Below are 12,532 nucleotides of genomic sequence, written 5' to 3' on the forward strand. Positions count from 1 at the left end.
GAAAGCCCGGAGGAGGGAAGACTCTCTGCTAGTCAGTGGAGACTGGGTTGGTGATCAGTTAAGGAAACTGAATGTCCATAAGTCCATGGGCCCTGATGAGATGCACCCAAGAGTATTGAGAGAACTGGTTGATGTTATCGCTCTACCCCTCTCCATCATTTTCGCTAGATCATGGCAAACGGGAGACATGCCTGAGGAACAGAGGAAAGCCAATGTCACTCCAGTCTTCAAAAAGGACAAGGAGGAGGATCCAGGAACCTATACCAGTCAGCCTCACCTCCATCCCTAGAGAAATGGAGCGGCTCATTCTGGAAGTCATCTCTGAGCACATGGAGGACAAGAAGGTTCTCAAGACTAGTTAGCATGGATTTACCAAAGGGAAATCATGCTTGACTAATCTGATAGCATTCTATGATGTGGTCACTGAATGGGCAGATGCAGGGAGACGACCTGATGTAGTCTACCTTGACTTTAGCAAGGGATTTGACACAGTCCCCCATAACATCCTCTTGAGCAAGCTCAGGAACTAGGAGCTAGAGGAACAGGCAGTGACATGGGCTGAGAACTGGCTGCACTATAGAGCACAACGAGTGGTGATCAATAGAGCCAAGTCCAGCTGGAGAACTGTAACCAGTGCAGTCCCCCAGCAATCAGTGCTGGCTCCAGTCCTGTCCAACATCTTCACTAATGACCTCAATGATGGTATAGAGTGTCTTCTCAGCAAGTTTGCTAATGACACAAAACTGGGAGGTTTGGCTGATATACCTGAGGGCTGTGGAGCCATTCAGTGAGATATGGACAGACTGGAGAGCTGGGCCAAGAGGAACCGCATGAGGTTCAACAAGAATAAGTGCAGAGTCCTTCACCTGGGCAGGAGCAATAAAATGCACCAATACAGGTTAGGAGGTGATCAGCTAGAGAGCAGCTCTCTGGAGAGGGACCTTGGAGTCCTGGTGGACAAAAAGTTGTCCATGGGACAGCAGTGTGCCCTTGTGGCCAGGAAGGCAAATGGTATCCTGGGGTGCGTTAAGAAAAGTGTATGTAGCAGAACAAGGGAGGTCCTGCTCCCCCTCTGCTCTGCCCTGCTGAGACCTCACCTGGAGTACTGCGTCCAGTTCTGGGTCCCCCATCTCAAGAGGGACAGAGTTCTACTGGAGAGAGTCCAGTGCAGGGATATGAGGATGACTGAGGGACCGAAACACCGGCCTTATGACGAGAGGCTGAGAGACCTGGGGCTTTTTAGTCTGGGGAAGAGAAGACTTAGGGGTATCTAATTAATGTGTATAAATATGTGAGGTCTGGTGTCAAGAAAAAAGGGGCAACCTCTTCTCACTTGTACCCTGCGACAGGACACAGGGCAATGGTCAAAAGCTGGAGCACAGGAAGTTCTACCTCAACATAAGGAAGAAATTCTTTACTGTAAGGGTTACAGAGCATTGGAACAGGCTCCCCGGGGAGGTTGTGGAGTCTTCTGTCTTGGAGATTTAAGACCCATCTGGATGAGTTCCTATGTGACCTGCCCTAGACTAGATGGTCCTGCTCTGGCAGGGAGGTTGGACCTGATGATCTCCAGAGGTCTCTTCCAACCCCTAACATTGTGTGTTTCTGTAATAAACGTTAACATGAAAGACTGATAAACTTAAACAATAAAACTATACTGTGATGTCCTATAGCACATATACTATGAAATCTCTGTTGTGAGGATTTGGTTTAAAGACCTATGGGAAAAGATAACATTAATATTAACTTTTGTTTGTTTTTCTAAAAAAATCATAACCATCTCAGTAACACAAAACCACTAAGTTTTCTAAACAGACTTATACTCTAAGTCAATAAATTGAAAGGAAAGCCCTTATTCCTCAGGGTCTTTTGGGTTTTATGTTTTACATAAGCATGTTGGGTTTTGATTTTTAATAGCACATGTTTAAGTGTTCCATCTTACCAGTTCTCGGTAGACACCTTCATTCTTCCCCTCAGGTTTTGTTATCTTCTCCTTCTGGAACAGTTCCCTGTTTCGATTCCCTCCAGCACTCACACTGAGATTACTTCTGCTACTACCACCACCTCCTCCAAACGTCTTGGTCTTTAGATAAGCACAAAAATAACATTTCAGTAAACAGGACTTATGAAAATAAGCCTTAATATTTAGCGAGTAGAATAAGTGCAGTAAATTTGATGCAGCTGTGTTTTTTATGATTATGCTTTCCATCAACAAATAAAGCACTAATTTACACACACCAAAAAGATGAATTTATTAGGTAGGTATTTTTTCCCCTATGAGGCTGTAAAAAGGGTATGTAATTCTAGTTTTATGACTTAAAAAGCAACTTTGAAAAATAAACTAAAACCAAGGAGGGACATAAAAACAAGACACATTAGAACTACATTTCCTAGATATTCTTTCAGATAGAATGCAGAGAATTATGGAGGTTTGAGAACTGAAAAAAAGCAGATGAAAACAAATGTATTTTTTACTCAAATCTCACTAGCTAAATTGTAAAACCCACATTTTTTTTACAGTGATATAAAATCTAAATAATATTGACAAAAAAATTATGATACATTTATTACCATTATGAAAATAAGAACACACCCATCAATCCAAAAGTACTCTCCATTTTTGATTCATCTTCTTAAATAAACTTAAGTGGAATTCTAAGCAGGCAAACATCAGAATTTGTCTTTTAAAAAATAAAATTATCAAAATAACAAGAAAAGATCAATCAGAGCAAGTAAAATGCTGCAGGACATGCATTCTGACCTCCTTGCTCTTTGCCACTTCTGCGATAGCAGCTGTCCTCTGCTTCTCAAACTCGTCGTTCTCCACAACGGTTTTCACAGTATTTGTCATTTGCAGAGTCTTTCTACGATCGAGCTCTCTGCTGTCCACTTGTGCCTGAGATGCACATTTCTGAAAACGCAAATCAAAGTTTTAATTAACTCTTCTGTCTACTCTCATTTTTAAAAAAATAATTTTCATCAGAGTAGCATAACTTAAGATAAAGAGTATGATTGCAGAAGCGTACACCTAGGACATCTAGATGCCTTTGCTGAAAGTACACTCCTCTGGTCTACTAGAAATGACAAAATATAACTTTTAAAGTTAGTTCATGATGTAGCTGATACGATCCTTGCAAATGCCTCTGGCATTTAAAAAGGGGCTATGGTAGCTCCTATACATTTTGACCAGAAGTATCAAAGGCTCCACCCACTAAATAAAACTTTAAAGTTTGAAATCAGAAAGAAAAAAGTTAAATATAAACTGGTACAAAAAAATTACAGGATCAACACAACTTTTTTAAAACACACACATTTTTCAGATCCAAGTGGTTATGATCTGAAGTGTTTTGATAGTCTTTAACTCAAACCAAGTCCCCTAGATATCACAATACATGTTTTTCGATGAAATGACAAAGAGAAGTACACTGTACCTGCCCAAAAGGTACAAACGGGGGAGGGCCACCTTCCGTTCCAATGTTACTCCTATTGTGTTTTGCTAAACTCTGAAAAAGAAAACTGTTGATGAATAAGTTGCCAACAGAAAACAGATGTAAGTATTTCTACTTCAGAAAGTATATGAAACTTGCAAGATCAAAATTTTGAACATAAAAAATCATTATATACTTGTAATCACCTAAGAAGAAAGTTGGATGAGAGGTAAGCAGATAGAAAAAAAAAAAGAATTTGCAAAATCATCAAGAAAACACATAGAGCAAATACAGAAAATTCAGGTACATACCAATCTCCACACTAACAGAAAAAAAGCAGCACACAAAAAGACAGCAGATGTTTCTTTACATAGTCCCTCATATAGTGAACCTTCCTTGCAGCTTCTTGCAGTGAACTTCCTGCCACTAGATGTTGTAAAGGCATAGATTCAGCTTTTTTTAAAAAGGGATCAGACCAACGCAGCTTAGAGAAGGTGAGGTGCACAGTTATAGATCTGCACAAATACCTGAAGGGTAACTGTTAAGATGGACTCAGGCTCTCTTCAGTCATGCTCACTGACAGGACAAGAGACAATGGGCACTAACTGAAACACATCAACACCTCCAAACATCAGGAGGCATCTTTTTCACCATGAAGGTGGTCGAGCACTAGTACAGTTTGCCCAGGGAGGCTGTGAAGTCTCCATCCTTGGAGATACTCAGAAGTCCAGGAAGTGGCCCTCCCTGAGCAGTGGGGTTGGACCAGATGACCTCCAGAGGTCTCCTCCAACTTCAGCCACTCTGTGAAATTCATCAACTCATGCATAAGCAAATACTAAAAGGATCATCAAGGACTGTGTCCTCTGATAATACAACAATTCTGGATGCCAAGGCTGTGAAAGAGGTCAGTCTGTGTGCTCTCTTTTTAAAAAAACACCTCTCTTTGCCACTGTTAGAAACAAAATGCTGTGCCACTAGGAACTTTCCCCTGCAGCCTTATGAAAAGAATGGTACATATGCTAAATGGATCAGTGAATCTTTAGATTGCAAAGACCATAACAATATGCATAACGTTTACTGATATGCAGTATCTATAGAATGCAAGTGCTCTAACCTCTTAGCCACAAACCAGGTAATCAGTGACTTAGGCCTGAAAACAAAGCATTTCCGAATAACACAAATTACTAGTTGCCAACAACAGTAAAAAGATGGATTTGTAAAATACTGCAGTAAAAAATCTGCTCATACTGGATACACTTTTTCTCTTTCTTTACAAATTATGACAAGAGGAGCAACATGCAAGAGAATGAAATTCACTGGAGCTCACATACAGTTGTGTTAATTATTTTGTATTACACAGAAATATCTGGTTTCAGAAGTGGAAAAATGGAGAGCAGTTCCTTAACACTGTTAAAATGCTTTAAAATTGCATCTCCTATAAAACATCTGTTTTATCATCATTTATTATTGTCCCTTTTTTACCACTGGGATAGTCTTGCATAATTACATACACCGTTTACTACTTGCCATTGGCAGAGAAAGTTTTAATTACTTAAGGCTATATATGACATTTACTTATATATTTATAACTCTGATGTAAAAGTGCTTTAATTCCATCATGTGAGAACCGTACCATAAACGTGAATATGCTTTAAGCTTTTACAGTATCAGAGAATTTCTTACAATAAGGAGGAGACTACCCTATCTAGTACCCAAATCAAAACTTTTGGTCTGCTCTTTTCAAGCTAACTACTTTTCTTCAGGAACCAAAGACCGTTTTCTAAATCATTTATGGTTAGTAATTCCCACCAAGGGTGAAAAAAAAATTAAATCCTTTTCCTCGTCTTGGAGCAAAAACCACCAATAAAGCATTCAACATATCATTCAAAACAAAGCACTGAGAAGTGCAGAAATGATAAAATTTTTCTGCTTCAGTTTCAATCACTTTCTTTGAAGGTGCTTCCTGAGAACCATGGGCTGAGGGAGGGCTGGTCAGTGCAGCTGTGAGCGGGGGCGGCCCAGCGCACACCAGCGACTCCACGGCACGGCGCCCTCGCCGCCCCACGGCAGCCACGCCAGCTCCTGCACAGCCTGCACACTTCTGCTTCTCTGAATCTACAGAAGTGTGCACAATTCTGGAATGCACTCCAGCACTGAATCAAATCATAATAAAGATATTTACACAATATCCTAACTACTAAAACGTTTGATCATAGTTAATTCCTTGTTCCCCATCATCACAAATAACGTGCTTAAATTTAAGGTCACACTTTTTTTCCCCCCAAATCATTATGAAAGAAACATATAGAAGAAAGACTATGCCAAACTACTGCTCAAACATGTAATTTGGTAAATAGCAAAAAAGCACTTAAAAATTGTCTGTGTATTTAATAACATTTAGCTACATGGATTTTTAATCATAACAATTTCTTGCACAGAATCATGATCCAGAATGAAAGAACTTGGCCTACTGTTAAATAACAACCTTGACCTTCCCTTCTCAGGTAGCACTATCTGCTGAGAAGCAAGAACAACTGCTTTTGGAATTCAATTTCTCTCTGCACCGAACAAAAAGCAATTTTTAGTAGTCTTCTTTTACCCTTTCTGCTGTATTTGAATTGTGACATAGAAAAAAATATTTCCTAGGGAATCTCTTAAGAAACCAAGACTTACACTATGAGATAGAACTTGACCATATTACATACTACTATACCCTCGCAGTTCTTTCTAATATGATTTTTGAGTCATACACAAAACTACTCCCTTTTCCCATCATGTAGCCTCAACACTTATCCTCACCTTCACCAAAATGAAGAATCATTAAGCATACTACAAAACTTTACTTCTAGATAATGCATCATTTGTCAGATTCTGTTTTATAAATATAAGGGTTTACCAAGCTGTCTCATCATCTCAGCAAAATTTGCTTCAGCCTTCACTTACACACTGTCTGATCCCTTGTATAATATGACACAAAGTGCTCTTCCTTCGTAAGAAGGGTACCAGCAATGTCTTGTAGATACTGCTCCTCACTGATTGAAACACTAGTCACCACTGGAACACTATGAAGCAATAATTATTTGGAACTGTCTTCTCATCTAAAGAAGTCCATGACAAATGACCTTTTGTTTCCAAAAAGTCTAGAAGAACGATCATATAGTACCATTCTCATTTACTCCTTACTTATTTGCTTAAACAGTAATGTTTTAAAAATGAAATTTCTAGGCAAGAATAACTTTATGATACAATTGAATGCTAAAAGAAATAAATTTATTCCACATGCAGTATGATCACAGTGCATTCATTCCACATGCACTACAAACGTACTGTGAGTCTTTCATTACTGAAACTTGATTCCTCCCAAAAGCCAATTCAAACATCTTTCTGAACAGAGCAAAACAGTAATGCAACCACACAGCTGGAAGCTGACAGGTAGGTGCAAAAGCAATAATTTAAGACTGGATAAACAACATGAATTCTAAAATTTTGTGATACTATTTGACTTAATAGCACTGTTGTTTAGTAAGTATAAAAGAAACTTCTTCCATCATCCACAAAAGAGGACACATTAATGCCTCTCAGACATTTTAGTGAAGAGGAAAAAATAAAATAGCTACAAACTAAGTCATTTGAAATAGTCAGCCAAATATGTCTCCTGTCTTTTTATGCAAACTCAGTTCTGGCATTTCATTTAAGCTTCAGTGGCAAGATTAGAGAAGGAATGGCAATGTCCTCTCTCAAATACCTTTGAGAGTTGACAATCTTGCTTATTAGCCAACCACCCTCTTCTGTAAAGCTTTCTGATCAGGACAGAAACATCAAGTTCATAAGGAAACTGCTATCAAAGCAGCATCTGGCTTCTATAGACTTGTTTGAGCCCTATCTGTCTAGCTGTTAGTCTTGATATAAAACTGGAACTACAGTTTCCATTGAAATAAATGGTCTTGTAACCAGAACATGTTCTGAGTTATTTCTTTACATGGACCTCAAAACCAAATATTTATACAGCAACATTTATTTTTTGAAGCCCAGATAGAAGAAAACAATGTCCAAAATATGACCAACTGATTCTGTTGACCTTTCTTCTCTGAATTAGAGAACTAGTGTGTTCTTAAGAATGCTATATCTGTCCCTCTTCCATCCCCATTGTTGTGGTTTGAGGCTCGGAATGGGGGTGTGACCTTCCAGCAACTGGGAGGACCCCAGGTGGGGGTGAACCATTGTATTCCCTCCCCTTCCCACACACACTCTGATAAGAGGCAGGAAGTGGGTGCTAACTTCACTCCTGCTCTGCAGCTCAGAGAGGGAAGTTGTCCTTTCACTCCGTGGGACCTTGGAATCATTTCTGAGGGTTTTGTATATTTTATTTTTTGTATTTTCCCCTAATCTTTGTATATATTATTTTCCTTACCTTCCTTTTTCGTTTTCTGTTCCTTGTTAAACAATATACTTTTTTTTTTTTTTTCCCAAAGTGTCTCTCTCTCTCAGGAGGGGAGAGGCGAGTACATAGTTCTGTTCCATGTGGGTCCTGCCCTGAACCCCTTTTTACACGGAACCAGGACACCCATCAATTTTTAACTGGAAAGAGAACTCACAGGTCTTTATATTAAACATGAATAAAAATAATAAAATGGGATGTTTCTGCTGTTAGTCCCTGAACCTTCTTTTTAATCAAACAAGCGGCTTCAGTTAAAACCAGGAATGTTTTTTAAAAACTATTTTTAACCATAAAAGCACAAAAAGGATGCCAAACAATCTACTAGAATGGACACTGTATAACTCTAACGTTCAAATAAATTTTAGCCCAGCACTGATGAAATCTGCAATACAAAATTCATACTTAAGGTTACCAACTTCAATGATTATCAAATGCTTACTAGAGGTTTTTTCCTCTAAACATACAGTCTGCAAATTGTAATTGTAAAAGGCACCATTCCGCAATATTTTGGTACCAAACACACTATTTAGGAAAGCAACCACACATGACTGCACTAAAATAAGTATAAGACATTTGATTAATGTTTTCAATCTCTGTAGACCATAAACTAAATCAGTTCCCATGCAAAGACCACTTCTAAATTCTTCATTTGCAACATCAGGTTTGGCCTGGATTATAAGGCCTATTTACATATATTTGGCTGCATACCTAAACATATTGGGGCAGTACTGTTCTAAAAGCTTATCATATGAAAGTTCACATTCAAGACATTCAGCTTGCTATCATTAAATGCAATATGCATTCTGTAAGAGAAGCATTTCCAGCAGTGTTACCTCACCCTTTGTAATTCCCACTTTTCTATAAGATGCTCCACTTCACCTCCGAGAACTGCTGTGTTACTGTCATCCAACAGCAAGAATCCATTTCTCACTTGAACAATTCCTGAAAGCTTAAGTTTTGTTCCAGGTGGAGTGTTCAGGCTGGAAGTAGAAACAAGGCAGATATTTCAAATACATTTATTAACATTTTGCCACAAAAAAACCCCATATAAAACTCTACTCTTTTTATACTTTCACCATTGTCATATTTCATATGAAAAAATTAGCATCAAAAACCTTTGCAGTAATTCCTTCAGTACGCACAGTACTTTTCAATAGCTTTATTGGAACACTTCCCATTCATTACACAAAAATGCCATCTTGCAAATTAGTTTCTAACAGAGATGAATGTTTGCAAATTGTCTGTTTGGTTAAAATCCAATTTAACAACACCAAACTAAGGTTGTGATTTGTTAGACTAACAGAAGGTATCACAAAGTCAGTTGTCTGAGAGTAAGTTCCTCATCCTAGGATGTATTTATAGTTATTAAATAGAGAATCTCCAGATGGTTTATCATCTCATTTGTTTTAAGACACAACTTCAGAGAAAAGGAAGATCTGCTAGAAAAGCAGCATTCTATACGTTACTGATAGTTAGGACTGTACCAAAATAAATATAAAAAATGCATCCTGTAGTGCTGCTTCTCTCATTACTCTACCATTCAAAACCTATCAATGCTCTCTGTGGTCAGCTTCCACAACGAAGAACCTTACCTTCTTGTCATGTGAATCTACCCTATGAAAAACAACAAATACTTAAAACAATCACTCATCTCCAACTTGTAACTTAAAGATACAACAAGCTGCACAACCTGGAAACTGATTTTTTTCTTGTGAGAAACAAGACACATTATAACCTCTCAATTGAGAGACAATCACTTTAAACTACGGTAAAGGTATTGTTGCAATGACAGGACCATGCCACACAGTGGCTGGTATGGAGTGCAGTTTCAGCACAAGTGGCATTAACCTCAGCAGCATTAACGGATTTTCAGTATTGTTCTGATAAAAGCAAAGAAAATGGGATCAGGAAAAACAGACAGGAAACAAATACAGCAAATGAAGTAACCTATGCAAAGGGGAGGAGGTGTAAATGGAAAAACTCTAGTGATGGAGAATTTAAAAGAAAACTGTTAATTTTATTTATTTAAAGAAAAACTATGTACTGAAAGAACACATTAAAAGTCCAACACCCAAATCTGTATCTGGTTGTTTCAACACAAATTAGATTTTCATACAGTATTACCTGAGAATAAGAGCTCACATCATTACTACAGTAATGAGTCTTCTGACATTTTGAGATTTTATCTAAAAGCTTTCAAATTATGTCTTCTACTGGCTGTTCTTTAAGTACTTTGTGATCTTGACTTTACTTAGACAAGAAGGCTGTTTGCCTTCCTTCTCTGCTCCCTTTATATTTATGCTGGAATATGGTATTCCAAGTTCTGCTAGCTCAAGCTAAAATTAAATTATCAATAACTGTTCTGCCTTTTAAGAAAGCATCACTCTAAACTGCAAGCTGGATCCTGCTCAGAAGGAGCGGTTTTAACAGTAAAAGCTGACATTCAAAAATGACTATGTATCTAATATCTAACTGCTACAGCTAGCCAGAGAGTAAAGATTTTTTTTGTAAATCAAAGTAACCTGAACTAGAGACCAAACACTAGAGATAATTTTAAACATCTTCATAACCAAACACAAAAAAAATCCCCATGTTGAACAGTTATTAGCTTTCTTATCTTTCATTTTTAACTGAAGAAACTAATTAAAACCAAGGTAAAGCCTTGCCCACAGTAAAGCAGCACTAATTGCATTAAGCGTGTCAGGCCTATGATAATCTCACTACCAAACCCAGGCAAAAGATATGCTCCCACTAAAAATCAGGGATTTGGCTCAAAGCAAAATGCTGCATGCCAGGTCAACTCTGACTCAGCAGATGGCTGCAAAAATCCACTTTCTTCCATAGTGCACTTGAGCATAAACAGGATTGTAACGTACATTCACATACACCTTTGCATGCTGTACCTAAGGTTCTCTTTCATACACAAAATTTGAGAAGGAAGCCTGTTCTGTTAGGCAGTTCTTCCATATATTACAAAGGACTCTTCCATTATTTAAAGAACATTTAAGAATCGCAGCAAAACTTTGAAAAGCAAGTTGTTCACCTTATTTTTGACAAGCTACTGTACTCTATAGCCATGCAGCTGGTGTGTCCATCGGTCATCTGTAAACGTAACATTCTGGGAGCAGCCTGAGAGTCTTCGTTATCCTTTGGAGCAGCAACATTGCGTATCTTCTGTATCTGCAGAACGCACGGCCCCTCCAGCTACGTGTGCACAACAGAAGAGACAAAGCTGTTAAGACCATCAGGCACACACACTGTAACATCCAGACACACCAACAGATGCCCCCAGGCAAAGGAACATGTAATTTGATCAGACAGACATGTTTAATTTCTATCACTCCTGTCATGTGTTCTAAACCATAATAAAAATGCCTTTTTCAGAGAAACAGTTAGGAATTTTATTTAGGGTGAGAACAAAAGAGAATGGAGAAATACTTTGGAACACCAACAAAACATGAAATTGTGCTAAGAAGGGGAGGAAAACAGTCACTAAAAGTAAAAAAAGCAGCACCCTACAGAGTTCACTTCTTAAATGGTTTTGTGATCTTGAGACAAAAGCCAGTAACAGAAACTGAAATGTCTACGTAGTTTTCCTATTGTTGATACTTGAAAATAAATTTAAAGTTTGAAGGTACGTGCGTTGTTTATGTTTTGTTTTATGTTTTATTTTTTTATGTTTAATAGTTTGGGATGAAGGATATCTCAAAAGCTAAAGAAGTTGCTTTTTTGGAATCTGCTTAAACTTGAAGCTTTCTCATCTTTTTTTCTTAACTACTGAAGGTTTGGAGAGACAAGTATAAATAAGAAGAATGGTATTTTTAGTAAATGTTGACTGAACCTTGTTTCTGCCAATAACAATTAAAAGACCAATTCTGTTTCTCATAGAGATGGAAATTTTTTTTCCTTTTATCTCAACAGACACAAAAGTGGATAATTTAATGTATAGTATTAAAACAAGTTCCCTTCCTTTATCATTTAACTACAGCAAAGAAGCCACACAAAAAGTATTTATCTTCCCAGATTTTTTGTACAGAATGATTCTTTCTATAGTAGTGAATGAACCACAGCATCACACTCACAGGTTGCTTCAGCTAAAGTCTGTCATAAGTTACAGCTAACAGGTTTTGACACTCATACAATGTTTTCAAAGCAAAGATGATGAAACATTAGGCACCTGAGAAGCATTCCTAGTTCACCACAACTAGCTTGTCACTCAGCTGAATAGCAGCTTTACTAAGATGGCAATTTCTTTCACAAATGTTGAGGAAATTCTAGTTCTAGGTACTTGCTTTTAGTTTTTCAACAATTGTTTGCTGGATCCCTTAAAAAAAACAGAGGTTAACTATGAATATACATGCCTGTTTGGAGTTTTGTGACTGCTGTGTCAAGCATACAACAGAGCATAGCTGCACATTTGCTGGGCTTGGACAACGGTGTCTGCTTCTTTAACAAAGACAATTACATGTCACTTCAAAAAACCAGTGCAGAAGAGGAATGGAAGCATGTAGTTTTCTCAAATACACACCCCATTAACAGAATAATTATTTTTATGGACTTAATTAGGACCATAGAACATCTGTGTCTCCCAGTCCCAGTTCTGCTCACATAAAACAAGCCCACACTGGCAGCAGAAACAGTCAGTCTTCCTGCAGAATAAGGACAA

The 12,532-nt window shown here is 37.9% G+C and overlaps 1 protein-coding gene across 1 annotated transcript in view; it reads right to left on the reverse strand.

The window, feature by feature from the left end:
* The window catches only part of TDRD3 (tudor domain containing 3), a 28,431-nt gene extending 17,365 nt beyond the window's left edge, over positions 1 to 11,066 (reverse strand). Inside the window, exons 1-5 of the mRNA XM_008937538.1 lie at positions 10,910 to 11,066; positions 8,705 to 8,846; positions 3,432 to 3,503; positions 2,762 to 2,911; positions 1,943 to 2,083 (exon numbers count right to left, since the gene is read on the reverse strand). Coding sequence (XP_008935786.1) covers positions 1,943 to 2,083; positions 2,762 to 2,911; positions 3,432 to 3,503; positions 8,705 to 8,846; positions 10,910 to 10,983 — 579 coding nt within the window. The 5' untranslated portion in view covers positions 10,984 to 11,066. The remainder of the gene's footprint in view (positions 1 to 1,942; positions 2,084 to 2,761; positions 2,912 to 3,431; positions 3,504 to 8,704; positions 8,847 to 10,909) is intronic.
* Between the last annotated feature and the right edge of the window lie 1,466 nt (positions 11,067 to 12,532).

Source organism: Merops nubicus, unplaced genomic scaffold (assembly GCF_000691845.1).
Source record: "Merops nubicus isolate BGI_N331 unplaced genomic scaffold, ASM69184v1 scaffold17513, whole genome shotgun sequence".
Lineage (NCBI taxonomy): Eukaryota > Metazoa > Chordata > Aves > Coraciiformes > Meropidae > Merops > Merops nubicus.